We start from the raw sequence: 19,546 nt of genomic DNA on the forward strand, positions 1-19,546 counted from the left end.
TTCGTTTTTTTCTTACAAATTTTCCACTTCAATAGAAGGTGTAAGCTTGTTAGAAAGAAACCAGGGGAGACCAAAAAAAACAAACAAAAAAAAAAGAAAATCCACGGTGAAAAGGCAGTGCCTGAAGGTGTGAGCTGGTGTTCCAGCTCTGAGGTAAGTACACGGTTGTCCCTCCTCTTCCTCCTCTTCCTGCTTCTCCTCTTCCCTCTGCAGTGCAGCCTCTTCCTGTTACCTCTTCAACCCCCTCTGGGCCTGTCTGAGCAAAGTGTCGAAGTCGAGCGCGTCAAATTTGCTTTTCTTCGGAACCGGATCAAAGTCCCGATTAGAATCTGAAACGAACACACAAAACAGAGGAGCGATGCTCCTTTTTTTACCCCCCTTTTGCACCACGGTGTGGCGTAGTTGTGAGGAGCAGGGCTCGGAACCCAAAGGATGCCGGGTCGATTCCAAGGTTGGGGCACTGCCGTTTGTACCCTTGAGCAAGGTACATAACCAGCCTTGCCTCAATGAATGTGCAGCTGTATAAACTGGACGGTATGTAAGCTATGCAAGCAGCTCTGCGTGAGGGAGCACGCAAATGCACAGAGGGATAACAGGAGGTACTGAGGACGGCTGAAAACAACGGGCAGGAAGCGGAGCAGAGCTTACCGAGATCGGCGTAGCTGGATTTGCAGAACTGCCGCCGCCCCCCGAAGCAGAGGTCAAAGGGCAGCTCGTCTGACTGCCGCAGCTTGCTGCCGTTCTCGATGGCGGTGAATGCGTCCTTCGTGTTGTAGTAGGTGACAAAGCCGTAGTTGTCCCTGTGACAGAACGCGGACGCTCAATAAACTCACGAAATATTCTGTCGTCCAATTTATAAAGTTGGTTTTAATATTAAAAGACAAAATATTAAAACCCTGTTACAAGCCCTCTTGTGATGGGTTGAGAAAACGAAGCCCAGTAATGTCACATTTTCTTTTAATTAAAAGGTGTTTGGTTCACACTGGCACCAAGGGATAATGCCCAGGTGGAGTTTGGACAAGACAGGAGTGGCCGCTGGGCGAATCGAGACCCACAGAAAATATCTGCGGCTGCCCTAAGGTCACGGATGACAGAAGCACGGAGAGCGTGGAGAGACGGCACATACCCGTATTCTCTGAAGTGCAGCGTGCATTCCTCGATCTCCCCGTACTGCGAGAATCTCTCCTTCAGCTCCTTGCGCGTCATGCCTCCCCGAATCCTCCCCACGTACACCACTCGGCGCTCTTCCTGTATTCAAGCCCCCGCAAAAAAAAAGGCAGACAGGATCAATTTCAGGCCCTCCTCCTTCCCCTCCAACGTTCCCTCTATTCCGCTTGGCACCTGCAACCACTTACACGTGTCTGAGACACATAACACGCAACGCCCGCCATTGCACCCTTTTTACAAATCGCATATGGTGAAGGATTATGGGGTTACTTATCAATCAGCACCACCTTCAATTTATTTCCTGCTTTTTCAACAGGAAAGACCCTCACAGAAAATCATCTCTGCGTAATAAAAGGAAAATAATGAAATGATTAGCCATTCAGCCAAGTTGAGCTATGACCTGTTTTTTTTTTTTTTACCCCCCCACCCTTTTATGATGAAACAGGTGGAAAATTAAGAAGAGGGCCCTCCTATTCCCCAGGCTTAAAATTACATGGTGTCTGTGTGAATGTAAAATAAGTGCTCCCATTCAAAAAGCGCTAAAATCGTAGTGACGGGAAGCGCTAGCGCGTGCTTACAATGGCCTTCTCCTTACGATCCTTCACATCCTGGGACCGGCAGCGCTCCCGGGAGTCGTAGCGGTATCTGCACCTGTACGTTGGGCTGCGGAGAGAGGGAGCAAAGCTGACCGTGAGTACACCCATCCAGCCGGCGCCTCTGGCCCTGTGCTGATCAGAAAGGGTTAAACCTTATCGTAACGCGCTGCTCATCCTTATCTCCAGGCTCTGTTATCAAAACCACCACCCTTCTTAGAACATCAAGGATTATCTACAGTATTAGCTCTGACTACCTGGAGACAATCATTTTACGTGCATGTATGTGTTCGCACTTTATCCTCCACCCTGGAATAAGTTTCCCAAATTCCCGCTTTGCACTGATCCAGGATCAGCGAGTCCCAGCCATCCCTCTCTGGAGCTAGCAAACATAGATTTTCCAACTCTCGAAAACAAGTCTTTAGAACGCCAATATTGTGGGGGCCAGCTGAACACTTTCCCTAGGTTTCACTTTCTCAGTGGACACACAACTCAGGTGCCTTTTCAAGTCATAACCTGGGCATTACAACAGTTGAAACAATGTCAGATTAGCATGGGGAAATCACATTTAGACCTCTGGGGGGGGGGGGGGGGGGGGGGGGGGGGAATTGTCCCTGTAGATACAGTTCTTCCAGAAGAAGCCCCGACACCGACCTGCGGCTTCCCCTCCACCAGCGATGGCGTCGGTCCTGGGGGGATCGCGACCGGGATCGCGACCGGCTCCAGGAACTGTGGCGCGTGCCGACGTAGGAGCCCCGGCTCCGGTGGCGGTCGCGGCGGTGCGGGGAGCGGGAGAGAGAGTGGGAGCTGGAGCGCGAGGATGAACTGGAGCTGCTGTCAGAGCGATGGGAACGGAACCTAGAGAGAGAGAGAGAGAGAGAGAGAGAGAGAGAGAGAGAGAGAGATGTAGAGAGGGAGAGTCAGAACTCGCAACATCATTTGCATTAATCAGTCCGCACAGGCCTACAGGCCAGATCCTGACCATCTGGACCGGTTAAGACTGCTGCGTTCTCCTTCTCACAGCATTAGGAGCAGGAAACCAAACCAGGAACAACACTTGCGTCCACTGACTAGGCAGACACCCTGATCCAGAGCAACTTCCAAAAGAAAGGCACATAACTGCATATAATACGGCTGCACGAACAGAAGCACTAACAGAAAGCAGATCACATGTGCATGTGTCAATAGTGCAGGACACCGGGGGGGGGGGGGGGGAAACGTAACGGGGGACAGAGAGAGGGTGGAGGGGACCCCACAAACACCAGTGCTACTGGTATCAAAAGCACAAGGTGGGAAAGAAATCAGAGTGGTGCCTCTAAAATAGGGAAGTGTGAGTAAATTGAAAGCGCCCCAGTGCACACGGGTGCACACACACACACACACACACCATGTGAAGCCAGCCTTGCTACCCACCTCTTCCTGGGCGGAGACCGTGAACTGGAACGTGAATGGGACCGGGAGGTTGATCTGGAACTGGACTGGGACCTTGAGGAGGACCGTGAGCTGGACCCAGAGCTGCCGGAGTCAGAGCTGGGCGACCGCGTCCGGTAGCGCCTCTTCGCCCGGCCCCTCTCCCCAGGGCGGGGGCTGGGGGAATGCTCCAAGAAGCGGAGGGCGCCCCTGCTTTTGTTCCTGGGGCCCCTCTCCGCAGACGCCGCAGTGTCGGCCTCTAGCCTGCAGGGGGAGGTGTCTGGGGAGAGCAGGACGGAGCCTGCCAGAGTCCTGTGATCCAGAGGCTGGGTGACAAACTTCCCGGGTGCAGTGGTGGTGGTTGTGGTGATGCCAGGGGTTGTGGGCTTAATGCCCTTGGCCGCCGCAGAGATAGAGGGGCCCTCTGACTTTTCTGCAGTAACAGGCTGCTGACGCTTGGTGACTGAGGGCCCCTCTGGGGGCAGGCAGTAGTCATGGTCCATGAAGGCTGGAGCCTCCTTCAGCGCTATGGGTGTGGCCGGCTGGGAAGGGGTGGCAGCCAGCGGGCACTTGCTGCGTGGCTTGCCATTGCCCGGCAGTGGCCGGGGATTGATGATCTGGATGGCCTTGGCGGGTGACGGTTTCAGGCCCTCCGGCTGCTTGGTCCTCCCCAGCAGTGCCACGGGGGTGAGGGGCTTCCAAATCTGGTGCGGGGGGGTGGCCGGAGGGGTGAGGCCTGGGGAAGGGAGGCAGGATGGCAGAGAGGCAGAGGGTGAGGGGGGGAGCCGACTACTTTGGTTCCTCAAGAGCCTTGGTTCCTGCCCATCCCTGTCTAAAATGGGCAGAAACTTCAAGAGCAGAGAATAGATGCTCCTCTGTTGCCATGGAAACGCATAAATGCAAGGGTTCTGAGCCACCTTATTTGTGGGAGGCCCTGGACACCGTGGAAGCACTCCGAACAAAATGCACTGAGTGGAGGAGATGTCTGCGAGTGTGTGTGTGTGTGTGTGTGTGTGTGTGTGTGTGTGTGTGTGTGTGTGTGTGTGTGTGTTGGAGTGATGTGAAGCACTGCAGTATGCAGCAGATGAAAGAACAGGGGGTTTGACTCACCTGCGGTGCTTCCTAAATCCGGGCCTCGCAGACGCTGCTGCTCCAAGCTATTGACACAAACAGTGACAACGTTATTCAAGCCACCGACAGCCGTACACCGCAAAATGCTCTGTTGTCTTGGCTACGTCCGCACATACAGAAACACCACTGCACTGCAATGTGAAAAGTACACACAGAGTGCTAATCACACAGAAAAGAAAAAACATGAGAGACATGACCATGAATTCTAAAGGCAGAGTGGGGCCCTTCGGGGGGACTGACCACCATGCCAGCCACACAGACACAAATATATGTACAAAAAGAGGCCTGAGGCCCACGAACCCAACACCACAGCAGTTTAAACATGCATTTGTCCCTGAGCGTTTGCGGTGGCTATTTCAAAATAAGTCTGCACAAAAAGTCACCGCTCACCCACTGCCAACCGGTTCTGCCGGTTGAGCAACCCACTCAGAAGGCCCGGTTTATTTTCCACAGACCTCCACCGCGATTAGGGACAGACTTCAGCTTTTAATGAACCAAAGAACACTATGGACATCCGCTTCTGCTGAGTGTAGCGGTGCCCAGCAGGACAACATCAAGGACAGAGCACACCTTGGCAGGAGAAAAGCGAGCCCAATTTATCTTACTCAGTGACCAAAAGGTGAGTTACCCACTTCTTTTTCTATATTACTTCTGAGGAGACTCAGGCCAGAGGAGGACCCCATGTGACTGCAAAGCCTAGCAAACCTCATACAAGAACTACTGTGGGGAAAAAAAACTGAAATTCATTATGCCATTTTCAGTGCTAGGGAGAACATTATGTATCACCTGGTGCCACAGAGAAGAGTGAACACTGGATATAGCCTAATAACTTCATAAAGCAAGGCTTTTGTCCACCCCAAAGTTGCAGTCCTTAATACCCCCCCCCCCCAACCTCCATCATTCTCAAGTCCAGCTGGTCGTCTCTTGGGCTTGCGGCAGGTCTTGGTGAGAGCAGAATGTACCACCTGGAGCAGTGCAGGGGTGTTGTGTGTGGGAGAGCTGCAGTGTGACTCCAGCCAGCTCCTCTACTCACCTGGAGCTTCCTACAGCGGCTGCTCTACCACAGACCTCTGGCACCCCCGGCTTCTCATTGGCTGGAAAACAAAAGGGAAGGTGGGATGAACTGACTGGGCAGGACATGGGGGATGAGGTGCGGGGGACCCCAGGATCTCATGGTCCTAAACAGCGAAGGGTGGTAAAGCACCCAGAGTGTAGATGTGGGTCACAGAGACTCATCTGATGAGGTGAAACACAGCACCACAGCTACGCTTATCACAACATGACTACATCCGTTTAGGACTTCTTCACTGGCTCACAGCTGCATGAACTGACAAGATCTGCAGTTCATTACTAACCTCAGCTTAAGTCAGGGGCCTCACACTGGATAAAATAGCCATAACAGATAAACATCACTAAGCTGACTACGCCTAAGCCTTTGTCAGGGCGATATCCCTCATCATGCTTACTGCAACCAGAGAGGTGCATCTGACAGGAGCTTCGACCTGAAAAAGGCAAAGAGGTACACCAACCAGAAAATGACTTGTTGAGATCACTGGTCCTCACAATAAGAAACAAAATTAGATGAAAGCCAACTTTAATTTTCGTTGTATTTATGTTCAGAGTCAAGTGAACAGCAGACATGTTGCTCAAATCCCTTCCCAGCACCTCAGAGGCCTCTGCTCCAGGAATGCTTGCATCTGTGTGCCTCCAGATCAACCTCAACATGGGGTCACTACATACCTGGGGGCCCCCGTTCCCCCCCAGAATGTACCCCCAACGCAGCCAGTGCAACCTCGGGACAAAGAACCAGCACATGCAGCTAAAATGAACATGTGAACAGGGCAGAATGAACAACAGCCTGGCCAGCGAGGTCACATGACCGAAGCTCCAGCCACTCAGCACATTCTCTTAAAGAGACGCATAATTTCTGCACCTGCTCCTCACTGTACCTCCCCAACTATCCGTCAACCCTGCTGCTTCCCACAGCGGTCAGGACAGTGGAGTCCCTGGCCATCTTCCAGCACGGACCGAAGACCCACCTCTTCAGACTGCAACCTATCGGGTCCATCTATCTCAGCACTGTGATCTTGCCTTTTCATGTATATTACAGTATGACAGTATTTGTTGTTACAGTTTTGACCATTTACCTGTATTTTGTATAGTATGTCACTGGATGCAACATAAAAGATATAGACATGTTCAGATGCGTTCTAATGTTTTCTGGATGTTTTCTCACTGTTGATCATGTGGCCTTGTTATATGCACTTACGTACCTTTGCTTGGCAAGGCATTCTGGGTAATGGTGTCCGGCAAATACCTGAATGCAAATATGATTGCCCCAGGGACACCCAGCACATGCTGGCTTTCATCTGGCGGAGCTGCTAATTGAATTCCATCTGTGATCTCATCTCCCTTGACATTTACCTGCTGGGAGTCCCCTGTGACAGAAGCACACTGCAGACCGGGTGTCTGTGCTACCAGAGAGCTGTATAAAGCATATAAAGATACTTCCTCTCAAGTCTAATTTCTTCCTCAAACAACTTGGGGATAAGACTTGCAATTGGCTAAACTGACAAAGATTAATTTGCGGTTTTGCAAATGTTATATTTTAAAAACTGTATACAGGTTAGTACATGCATTAATAAAAATAATTTCCTGTCACGCAGTGCTGACAGCTTACTGATTGCATTAAGATATTGCAACCCAGCAGCACTTAACGCCCCAATCACCTAACAAAATGAATATAGCTGGAACTTGGCACCCAGATCGGGTCTCCGGGGCCAGGGCCAAAGACACCACCCTAACTAACCGGTTTGAACGCAGCAGCTTTGTCACCATGGCAGCGATTCCATGCCAATTCCACACTGATTAGCCCATCCCAGTGTTCTCAAAATCATAAAGTGGTTAAACGTGGATTCCACGGCAAATATACAGTATACAAAAAAGACAAAGTTCATGTCCCGCCCATACCACTGAGACAATGAAAACCATCGGCATAGTTCTGTCATCTCTGCAGAGAAACAAGGCTCTCAATTATTAACTGGGGACACGGTGGAATGCACTCTGGTGGCCCTGCTGGAACATCCCGGACAGTCAGTGTCAAGCTGACAAATACTAGCACGTGAGATCGCTGGAGCAGAGCGCCTCCTCAGGTCACCCCGGTTCATGCATCATGGGTGAAGTTAAATGACACACATGCTGCTTTGCCAAACACCGACGACTGAAGTTTCTAGAATCTTTTCCAAACAGTGCAAAACACGCTTTGAGCTCAGGTAACCAGTCAGGCCACTTCTACGCAAACTCTCAAACAAATATGTAAAAATACTTGTGCAAAATGAGAAATGAGAACTACATCAACTCACTCCCTGTCAGCAATGGAGCAGAAATGGCTTTTTGACATTACAGCCATCTCCACCCATGACAAAGGAACTAAAGGGTCAACCTTCAGGCTCGGCTACTTGAAATGTACAAATAAACCTACAGACTACAGCAACAGACACAGCTAATATCCAGAGACGGAAAAACAAGCACCATACACTCACCTTGAGTCTCCTCAAACTGCTCAAGCAGGCTTGTTAGATCAGTGGCTTCAATTCCTGCAAACCGGAGACCAGATTTGCATTAGGTCCTGATAGCACTTTCTCCCCTCTATCTTTATCTTTAAATGGGGCATTGCTGAGCATAGACGGACAAAGGGGTATTCCTTTCAGTGACTCTAGAGAGAATCCCATTAATCAGATGGATCTCCACATTAACCTGAAAAAAAAAAACTCACTATTGTAACTTAATCTCAGCAAAGCCACTGTAATTAACTTGTGAGCTGATAAACCATTACTTTACATTCTGCTTAACAGATGTTCCTGCCCATCAAAGGTGACAAATCTTACTGCAAGCCTTAAAATGTAATAGTGACCCTTATCTGATGGGATGACCATCTGCAACGTTACACCACTGCGCAGTTTGGTAGATCAAGTATGTTCAAAGTATGGCACATTAGCGAAAATAGAGTCACAACCTACAGATGATACACTAATTAGAAATTTAAAGAGTTCCTTTTTCTTTGGCAGATGTCTTGAAGGATAACAAGGGATTTTATTGAAAAGGCGAGCATTCAGACATCCACAAAAACAACGTGCTGTTACCAATGTCACTAGTGATGTTGCAGGCGATCCTCTCCTTGGGGCCCCTCTTCACTGATGATGGCATCTGGACTGGGGTCAGGTTCTTCTGGGCCACCTTTGGGGGCCTCCCCTGGGCAGCGAGGCCAGGGACCGGGGCAGCGGGGATGGGAGGGTGCTTGGGAGGGACTCCCTTCTTTGTAGGGCAGGGGCTGGGCTGCGGTTTCTGAGTCAGTGCTGTGGTCTGGGTGGTTGGTGGATGAGGTGCCAGAGCCTCGGCAGGAAGTGCGTGTGACTGTGGGGGGATGCTGACTGAGAGACCAGCCCCCGGGTGACCAAGTGGCCCTTGCTCTGGGATCCCCTCTGTGACACCACTGCATCGCGCAGGTCCGCTGGCAGCAAGAGCTGGGGGATGGGTACCAGAGGGAGGACTTTGGTGACTAGCAGCAGTAGGGTTCTGTGGTTGGCCGACGCCGAGTTCAGGTCGGTTCTTGGAGTCAGGCCACTTGGAGGAGTTAGCCAATAGTGGGGCTGGATTCAAACCGGGACTGCAGGATGGATTCTGTGACCCTTCCATGACTTTGGTGACACTTCCAGGTCTAGCTGAAGTGGCAGCAGCCTCACTGGAGGACACCACAGACCCTGGAGGCACCAGCAGAGCTTTGGGAGTAGGGGGCGCTGCAGGGCCCACAGGCTGCCAAGTGGATGCTGTATTGGGGCTAGTTCTGGTGGTTGGCTGGGGGGGCCACCTCCTGGAATGCTGGACATGCTGGGGCTCCAGCAGGCAGGGGATGGGGGGCAGCTCCGTGGGGGGTTCAGGGAGGGTTGGCCACTTGGTGCTGTGGTCCTCCTGCTTCTCCACCGGAGCCAGCTTCTTCTGCTGCCTCAGGATCCGGTACTGCTGCAGGCTGAGGGGCCTGGGCTTGGGATCAACTTGCTGGGAGGCTGGCGCCCCCTCCTGGACAGAGGCTGTGTTGCAATCCATTGCCATGGAAGTGTCGGATACTCTCTCCTCAGAGCCAGTATTGGCTGGCTTTCCCAGGACGGCTCCCTCTTGTTCACCCAAAGCTGAGAGTAGCGGTTCTTTATTCTGACTGCCATCATCAATCGGTGCATCCAGGAAGGAGGTCAAAACAGGTGCAAAGGTGACCCTCTTCTTCTGCTTCAGTGTTTGGGCTGTTTCACTGGGTGCTTCTAGGAGTTCCACGGGGCCCTCCTCCTCCTCCTCCTCCTCCTCCTCCAACCCCTCCCCACCGCCCTTGTCCTCTCCGTTTTTCCGTTTCTTCTTGCGACCCGTGGGGCATTTTTCCCAGGTGTCCCCCTTGGGTCGCTCCTCGCTCGCTCCCTCGCTACCCTCCTCAGGATTTGGTGCTGGGTAGGGAGCGCCCTTGTTCACCGCTCCCGCATTCGGAAAGACCTCCTCCTCCGCAACACCCCGCTCAAATCCCGCCGCCCCATCCTCAGTGGGCAGTGCCTCTGGGAAGGTCAGCTCCGGGGCGACAGCCAGGATGGGCTCCCCTTGCTCCCCCCGGTCCACCACCTCCAAAACAATCCCCCCCTCCGGCAGCAGCGGGGCCCCGCCCTCGGTCTCCCCTGGCTCCAGGGAGACCGCCAGGCAGTAGGGGTGCATGTGCCTGACAAGGTCGCTGAGGGACACGGGGACGCCCTCCCCGTCCTGGTCCAGGTTGAGCGGGACACCTCCCTCAGGTGATGCGGGGTCTTCGTCGCTCTCAGAACATGGCCCCAAGCTGCCGCCTGCCTCCTCTTCCTCCTCTCCGTCGCTCCTCTGCAGAGCTGTATCCGGGGCTCGGAGGGGGACCCTGGCCTTCTGGTGCACACCTTCTGACTGCGAAAGGCATAGCAACCCTACTGTCAACTCCCAGCATCGAGGAAGACACAGAATCATCACCCGCTCGGTGGCATGAATGCACAGGTAATGGGGGAAAGCCTTACCTTTCCAGTGGTGAAGGAGGCAGACTTGGGGCCACGGGCAGGCTCTCTGTAAGGGGGTGACCTTGCCAGACTCAGAAGCCTCCTCAGCTGGAATGCAGCGGAAGAAAACAAACCCGGTCAGCACATATTCCTCAAGCCCCCAAGCATACTTATTCTAATTAAAACTGCATGACATGCACAACCAAAGCTTCGGCTGAATACATATTACTACAACAAGACCATGAGCTTAATAAGTCCTTTGTGTGCTGTCAGTGGAGGTAAACTCTTGGTTGTCCGTGTCTTCGGAAACTCACCGGGGACTGCTCCCGGCCCTTCTGACCAGAGAAGAGGTCGGAGTCTGGCAGAGTGTCGAAGGGTGACAGGTTTTCGTCATCGACATTGTCAAGTATTTCGGTTAGAGCTGTGAGGAGTGTCGCCTCGCTCTCGTCATCCAATCGGCTTTTGGCCTTCAAAGAAGAGGGTTTAAAAACAATTCTGTCAGCTTTACTGGAAGAACTGAATGTTACATTGCCTTTTACAGGAACTCCAAGTCAAAGACCCTTGTATTTAAAGAAGAACTGATTTAAAGGTCATCATTCAAAGCTGGACGTCCATAGTGCAAGTGGGCCCAAGGCAAACGGGCTCACCTCTCCAGTAGAAGTGCTGTCCTCGAAGATACACAAGATGGAAGGGTCCAGACTGCCATGGAAGGACTCCAACCCACCCCCAGACTCCAGCTGGGCCAGGCCATCACTACCCTCGGACAGACCGCCCTAAGTGAAACGAACAGAATCAGAAGGTCAGGAAGGGAAGTGGGAGAGAAGGAGCCCGGCCTGCACACACAACTGTGTCCAATAAGCCTGCAGCGGCACACAGCTCATCCGCTGACCAATGAGGGCAAGGGCCCTTAGGCAAAGCCAGCTGAATCTGCAAACAATGAGACTCCCATCTGCATTGCCTTTTCATTCCAGAGAATTTTAAAAAGAAAAAAATAGAGCCTTGTGAGGTTTTGGATTCCTGAATTTTGGATCCCCACCCCATCCCACCCATGAATTCTGCCATGAATTCAAATGACCCATCTGTTTGGGAGAACTACATAAGCACTGTGTGTAATGGTAGGTTATAGCAAAAAACATAAGCGCACATAAGCAATGATATCCTCAACCTAGATCTAGGAAACTAAACTGCAGGCATTAGCGCTTTTAACATTTAACACCGAAGGAACCCCCCACCCCTCTTTTTTAAATGTTATCCATTTATTTATTGGGGCGATTCAGGTTAAGCGCCACTTGAGCACAACACACGTTATGCATCAGGAACATAATAAAGACACGCCCAGACATGTCTGAACTAATTTGAACGGCTGAGCAGCCAGGGACAGAGCCAATAGGGGTGGGTGGTGAAAGGGTTCGCACCTGTCTGTGGATTAAAGGGTGCTATCAGAGAATTTCAGGGGTTCGCACCTGTCTGTGGATTAAAGGGAGCTAGTAGGGTATTACAGGGCAGATGTGAAAACTATCCGAAAGTCCTTAGCGGATTAGACTAACCCCCTATTCGTTTGCTCCGTTATGTTCCAATACATTCATTAATGCCTGTCAAAATGTGTAGGCTACATTTGGGCGAAAAATCGCATCTCACACGGTTTCTAAATTTTAATAAAAATTTATTCACCCTGTGTTAAGTGTTAGCATCAAAATTCAGGATGTGATGGACCTGTCCTTTAAAACGTAATATGCCAGCTAAGCAAATCGCTCAATTCCTTCTCGGAGCAACCGGACAGCCGTTCATTTCAAATATCACTGTTGGAAGATTAGAGACCAATCCAATGTACTTTTTAAGTAAATGCGCATATGTGAATATAATTTATCAACAAATATGTTTCTGTACTTCCCCCAATCGCCTAATACCTCGACAAATGTGCCTTAATCTGCTTGGGCCAGATGACATTCATACTCGCAGCAGAGAATTTAACATGAGGCGTTACAATATTTTAATAGTTAATTTAGCTGTTTGACAGCTGGAGTAAGCCGTGCGTGCAGTAAAGATGGGGGAACCGCTCTTTTGGAGTGCAAAAAGCCTGTGTGCTACGGGTAGTGCTGAAGAGTCATTGTCTACCAGACACGTGTTTTTTCAGTCTGTCAGTTCAATCGATCCGCAAATCACATTTGAATTAACCGCTACCACGTGTCACTGCTTAGATTAAAATACTTGACGTAAACATGGCTTGGACAAATATGTAGAAAGGAAGATAATATTACGAATTGCAACACAGTATTTTGTATATACAGTATTTCAGTCTAAAAAAAGATGCCGTAGGCTGCAGATGCCCCTTCCGGTCTTGACGACCCTAAGCGAACATCGGATCTAATTTGAAAGCATGACCATGTTAAGTGTGTTAAACAGAGTTTACAGATAAACGACACTGGTTCAACTGATTTCAGTTTTGAAAGAGTAAAATGAGGTGTAGTCTTACCGAAAACCACTTAACAGAATGAACCACATACCGATCAGAATATCTCCTCTCTATCTTAAACCCTGTCCTGTGTGGTTAGATCCACATCGTCTTATTTCTAGGTGGCTACCAAGCAACAACGATCACAACCCAAGAGAGAATATGCGTCAGCTATAAAGCCAACAGGTGAGCCTGGTTGAAAATTTAGCTTTCCTACCGTTGTGATAAAACAACGCAACACTGAGTTGCACGTTAGCAGGTTTTTACAGGATAAGTCAGTTAAAAGTAGTTAAGTTAGACACCTATCTGATCACTGGCAAACACAATTCCTCCACGTGTTCACAAACTGTTGAAAAGTGACTTTTTCTAAGATATAATACTTTAATACTAATAGGAAATAGGGAAATAAAACTAAAAACAGCCAACACAAAGATCCAATCTTTGGCCGTAGGATAGAAAAATATAACAAACACGCATTTTCTTTGTCAAGAAATCTGATCTTTTAAAATAAATTGTAACTGTGACAGACTATAACTCCAATTAACTAGAGAGCATCGACAGGAATACGATACAGACCAAACTACTAAGCTGACCAAAACTGAAAGAACAACATAAAAAGTAAACACTACTCGTGTGGAATTGAATGAATCAGTCAAAACATGTAATGCACACTCTGAGTAACAGGAAGTTGTTAACGTTATCACTAGCGCACAACTTTGCTTGAATCACGCAGCAAACAAACTAGCATTATGTACACACCTATTCGTTCAAGAATGAAGAATATCGACACTTTTGCTAATTACACTCTGTCAGTCCTACGATGAACGACAATGTAGCGTTACCTACACTGGCTAAGTCAATACAGCTACCTTAGTAATGCCAGACAGCTAACCCAAAAACAATACACAGCTAGGTCCGATAACGTTAACGAAAATACATCTTAGACTCAAATCTCAAACTTGAAGAAGAAATGACTAACGTTGTAAACGGTAATTATCAACAAGTTGGATAAAATTAACAAGCTAGTCTATCCAGCATCTAGCGACTACTTCGAGCAAGACAGCTAGCTAAGTGAGCGGGTCTATCAGATTTTCACACGTCTAGTAACTAGCCAGCAAGTTACTAATTACTTAGCTTCTATGACAGACAACAACACGAATTTCCAAAATGTCACAAAATCAATATGCAATCTTCGGCAATTTTACTTGTCCGCTTAGCATTTAGCCGGCTATCTAAAGCTGTACCGTTAGCCACTCAAAACAATGCGTGTAGATTTTTTCCCTTCCATTTTCCCAGCAACCATGCATTACTCACTGCATCCACGTGTCACTTGCGGACACACGCCGCCGTTTAACGCCACTTATCCACGCCAACGAAACAGCGATAGACATATTTTTACTTCGATGACATGGGAAAAATAATAACTTATCAGTACCATACCTGATCGAGTGCATATGTTGAGAAAAATTCCATATTGCCGGTGGTTAAACAGTCCTCCCCCACTCCCCACCGCGCCGCCATCTTACAGCCTCGATCATTGAGCTCAACGGTAAAAAAAAAAAAAAAAAAAAAAATGTGAACCAAGCAGCATCACCGGCGTGAGCCACGTGGTATTTTCATTCCCGGCAAAATGATGCAGAGGGGTCAGAGGTCGAACCCGCCCGTAACACGTGGGTACGAACAGAGCCATGTCTCTCTGCATGGCTCTGGGTATGAGGGGCTAAGTCATCGCGTTCATCTGTATGGGCTGCTATGATCCCCTCGACGTTCCCGACGAAATGTTATCGATTAAGGCTCAGATTTCTCTGCCCAGAGGGCGCAGGCCGTCAGGTATTAACGATCCGGTAAAAATGTGAATCTGAATCTGTGCTCCATACTCCACTACAGTAGGTGGCGCGCCTGTGACTTGCTGTAGGAGAAGTAAAAAAAAAAAACGCTATTAAAGAACAGAAAGAGGCGCGGTACAGGATGGACCCGCTTGCTTGTGTTGTGTAAATGCTGTCACAATGGGCATTATTTTTTCCCCAGAACGTTTCACGCAGTTTTGGTGATTTCGTTTTTGTGAAGACAGGTGATTTTGCATCGGCTCTTTGGGCTACACAACTGCAGAAGTACTAACTTATTGGGGATTGTTCTTTAAATAACTAATAAAACCAATTTAAACCAGAAACAGCAGTCTGCTGATTTAAAAAAAATGAATGGAGGTGCCTTCATTAACTGTCCACCGAGGTGTCCGTTGAGAGAATACGTGGAAACGTGACCATGTTTTGCATGTTTCTTCATTGATTTTGTCTAGGTTATGTAACGGTCAGAGAACGCCCTCTAGCGGCGGAAGCTGCACGCCTCCACACTAGCAAAATTATTCTGTTGAGCACTTAACCAAAACTTCCATTCCAGAGTCATCCTCAGACGATCAGAGTAAAAATGCTTTCAAACTTGTAAAATCCGATTAATCTGTTGTCCTCGTAAATGTCAAATGTGTTTCACTTTCTGTCCATCTCTCATATGAATAGAAAGGTATGGTTTCACCTACATCGCTCCCCAGTGGTGGAACGAACTCCCCGTCCCGCTACGGACAGCTCCATCACCCCATTCCTTCAGACGTGGTCTGAAGACGCATCTCTTCAGACTCTACAACTACTATACCCTGTAGTTGTACAAATTGGATAGTACTGTGTCCTCAAACAGACCTTGCTCTCAGCTGAGAACTACTGTCTCATTGGGGAACTGTACACATCCTGTCCCCGTACTGTCGCTATACTTACTGCATGCACTTTTGTACATCGCTTTGGATAAAAGCATCTGCTAAATAAATAAATGTAAATGTAAATATGTTTTCAGACATAACATGTTATGTTACAATGGACTCGAGAGAGGGGCGAGATAAAATGAGCATTTTGCATCAAGCATTCCAGTGTCATTAGTGTTACGCCTCTGGGCAGGTAACAGAGACAACTGAACACAGCTTGCTCAACTGAACACAGCTTGCTCAACTGAACGCAGCTTGCTTGTGCACGGTACAGTAGTAGGTACTAGTTTGAAGTACATCGCGGGATCAAAACGTTTTAATGATCGTATGAATCCAGCTCTTAATGGATGTAGTTTTCCATTTACACTCATTACAGGGGCCACACAGGAAGGCACTGAAGGGCCGCAGGAGGCACTACGGCTACAGGTTGGCCTCTAGGCTGCTGGTGCATTCAATTAAACAGGAAAACTGGTCTCTGTCGGACATCCTTTGACACGTTTGCACAGCGGAGGGGCTTACGTGTCACATGTCACGCCTTATGTTTTAGCATAATGTGTTATTTGCTTTTTGCGCCTTGTTGCGTCCGCAAGTACGACAGACAGGTTGGAAGTACCATTGCGTCACAGGCTCACCGGGGTACATGAACTAACCCAATGTGCCGCTCGTCAGACGTTCCACAGCTCTAAGGTACCTTACGTAGGATAAAACAATCAAAACTCTCCTCATGTTTAAACTGATAGATATTGTGCTTTACCTAAGGCTCCTGAATGTTGCTGAACTTTGTGTTTCAGATTTAGGTGTAAGCCTAATGATTCAGAGATAAGTCAATTTATGATACTGAATATTTAGCCACTGTGCTGCAGAAGACTGCATTTGTTGAAGCAATCTGTTTTGCATGGAGATACATTTGCTCAGTCATTTGTGTGAAACATCTGTTTTCATCGCTGCTCTTTTGCCTTTGGTTTTACAGTGTCACAAACACAATTCAGTGAAAGACATTTAAAAAGAAGTTGGCTGACACATCACCAAAAAATAGAAACATAACAGAGAAGACTTAACAAAAACAATCAGAAGGTCCAGCCACGAGCATACAGGCCGAATAACTGAAGCAAAAAGCCAGCCCTAGCAGTACCCACACAACTGTACTTAATGAGCATCCGATTAGGCAGGTGTGGCCCCTTAACCAATGGCTGGCACAATTAAACAAATAACCTGTCCAGATGATTTTGATTAACATGAGCTCAAATATTGGAAAGGTGGGAATTGTTAAGACAAGAATCCTGTTAAAAACATTTCACAAATTGACAAACAATTAACAGTTTTGGGGAACAGGTGAAGGTTTCCCTTCACATTAGGTCCTCCTTCACAGACATCATCAAAAAATGTAATACTTCATATTCATTTCTGTCTGTATTTGAAGAATGTTTGACTAAACGGGCTATGGTCCATTCAAATAGTTTAATTTAAATAATCCGTAATATAACCTCAGGCCCAGGAAGGCTTTTTCACAGATACCCACAGAAATCAATTCCGCCTGCCTTTGCACACATAACTTGGATACTGCAGATGGTGTGGAACCTGTGTGAACCACAGGCAAAGCTACAGACTTCAGCTTTCACTCTACAGTGAGACGGTTAACTAAAATACTTTCTTTAGAGAATAACCTTCAGCCATGCTTTCATTCAGTTACAGCAATGTGACAGAGACAAAGCACATATTCCACATCGGAACCCGACCCAATCGGAGGGGGGAAAAACTCAATTCAATCTTCATCCCTCTTCCCGGATGTCTGGAGCCGCTCCAAGTCTCACTTTTTCTAATTGTCAGGTGCACGTCAGTGCGAACCCCGCGCACTCGCACCCGTTTTAATTACATGTCCAGCCTCTCCGGTTTCCCTAAATAATGTAGAGCGGGGTTCCTGTTGAGTCCTGCTGACGTTTTGTCTGATGTGGCGATTGCTTGCAGGGACCCAAAAACACACTGCACCTGTGTGTTTGTGTAGATCCATCTGAAGCTGATACACACCCCGTGTTCAGTACATCAGTGCCTGGAGATTCGCATGCACACACACAAATGCAAGATCCCCCACAGGATGTTGCATTGTATCTGATGATATCATCTGATTGGATAGGCAAGACTAGGGTGACCATACGTCCTCTTTTTTTTCCCAGACATGTCCTCGTTTAGAAATGCATGTTTTAGGACCCAAAACGAGGACATGTCCGGGAAAAAGAGGACATATGGTCACCCTAGGCAAGACACAGACCTCGAGGAAAGCAGAACATGAGAAATATACATGAGAATGTATATTTGGACATTTGAATGTTAGACCATCAGATCACTAATTGATTACTCCGGTCCTGAATACATATAAATCAGCTGTAAAACAGACAAAATGTCTAGAAAGCAGTCATTCGGTGTTCAGGATGGGGAGCCTTGCATAAAATGAGCCAATTTATATTCATCACTTTCCTGAAAGAGTGAGTGAATGTGAGTGAGTGCAATGAGTCATTATTGTAGGAAAAAGAGAAGTTTTATGCAATGTTTTGGGGGTTGGGGGAAGTGGCAGGGAGGTTGTTTTTGATTATCTGATTTTTGACGCCATAGAATATTTAAAAATCAGATTATCAGAAATGCTGAGGAGCTCAGGACAGGCCTCCTCCCTCTCTCTCTCCTATTTGGTGTCACCCTGCATCTGAGCAGTGGCACTGAAACTGTGGCTCTCCTACTGCAGCACTCAGATGTGTCACACACCCCCCCCCCCCCACCCCACCCCATTGCCGTCGCGAACATAAACCCTCTGAAATGGGGCCAAAAACGTCTTCAGGGACGGGGGAGTGAGGCAGGCCCTCTAAACTGGGTCACCTTCCGCCAGCGACACTCTTTACTCCAGGACTCCTGCAGCCACACAGGAAGGCGTGCTGGAGGTGGGGGGGGGGGGGGGGGGGGTTGGAAGGCAGTCGTGTCCCACTAAACCCCCCCCCCCCCCCCCAAGCCTGTTCTACTTCCCCTTCACTAGGGGCCTCAGTGAATTTGGCAGGAAACTCCTTTTACCCCTCAGACAAGAAGAGAAAGAAAGAAGGAAAAGGAGAGGCATGTATCCCTTCTTGACTGTGGTGTGTTTGCAGTGTGATTCCTGCTCATCTTTGTTGCCCTGTTCACTCTCTGGAAACGACAGAAGCTGGGTCAGGGTGAAGTGTCAGGGCCCAGCCCTCCTATGGCATGGAGTGGGGAGAAGCCCTCTTCCGCCTTCTAACGATGCTGGCCAAAACACCGCCACTCAGGGACATGGTTAACATTTATACAGACATCTCATGGTGTAAAACAATTAACATACATTACAAAACACATCACAAAGACATTTCAGTTGTTTCCAGGACAGGTGAATGCTACTCCTTCATGTGTCCCTCCTTCCAACCCTGAGGAGAGTTGCCCCAGTTTCACCTTTTGTCCCTTTGCCCCAGCAAGATGATCAGTTGGCTGTTTGCTTGATCAACTCAGATTTATTTGATTGTCCACAACTGAAACCTGGAAAACTGTAAGAAAATGGAAATTTTAACCCCTGGTCACTTAGAGAGTTAGAGAGTAGCTTAAGAGAAAATAGTGGAAAAGCATGCTAACAGCTTCCCTATCAAGAAACGTGATCTGTGAAAGATTTCACCAAGTCTTCACAGCTCTTTTCCACCCCTAAAAGTTTTGCTTCTGATTCTTATTTATTTATCTCAGCTCATCAATCCCCACCCCCTAACACCTACTACTTCTTTTAATTGCCGCTTACTTACTTGTAGTATCACGATGTATTACTGATACAGTGATCTAGTAACTGTGTGACATATGTCAGAGTATGTCCTTGACTTCCTTTAGTTTTCTAGGCTGTCTAGTTTCAGGATAGCACAAGTTAACTTGTGGTAGTGCTTGGAAGGTGTTGTGCTCACAACCACTTTTCTGGGAGTGCTGTTAGCCTGGTGTGACACTGTTGCTCATTTAATTTGAA

The 19,546-nt window shown here is 48.4% G+C and overlaps 1 protein-coding gene across 1 annotated transcript; it reads right to left on the reverse strand.

Annotated features, from left to right (window-relative positions):
• Nucleotides 1-54: 54 nt before the first annotated feature.
• LOC118789253 (peroxisome proliferator-activated receptor gamma coactivator-related protein 1-like) lies at nucleotides 55-14,337 on the reverse strand. The gene is made up of 14 exons (XM_036545599.1): nucleotides 14,244-14,337; nucleotides 10,999-11,124; nucleotides 10,666-10,818; nucleotides 10,373-10,459; nucleotides 8,444-10,265; nucleotides 7,844-7,897; nucleotides 5,335-5,395; nucleotides 4,281-4,327; nucleotides 3,174-3,906; nucleotides 2,415-2,618; nucleotides 1,746-1,830; nucleotides 1,127-1,248; nucleotides 649-800; nucleotides 55-329 (listed from the first exon to the last, which is right to left on the reverse strand). Exons 1-14 carry the CDS (start codon nucleotides 14,322-14,324, stop codon nucleotides 229-231), a joined length of 3,828 nt encoding a protein of 1,275 aa, XP_036401492.1. The 5' UTR covers nucleotides 14,325-14,337; the 3' UTR covers nucleotides 55-228.
• Nucleotides 14,338-19,546: the final 5,209 nt, after the last annotated feature.

Source organism: Megalops cyprinoides, chromosome 1, assembly GCF_013368585.1.
Source record: "Megalops cyprinoides isolate fMegCyp1 chromosome 1, fMegCyp1.pri, whole genome shotgun sequence".
NCBI lineage: Eukaryota > Metazoa > Chordata > Actinopteri > Elopiformes > Megalopidae > Megalops > Megalops cyprinoides.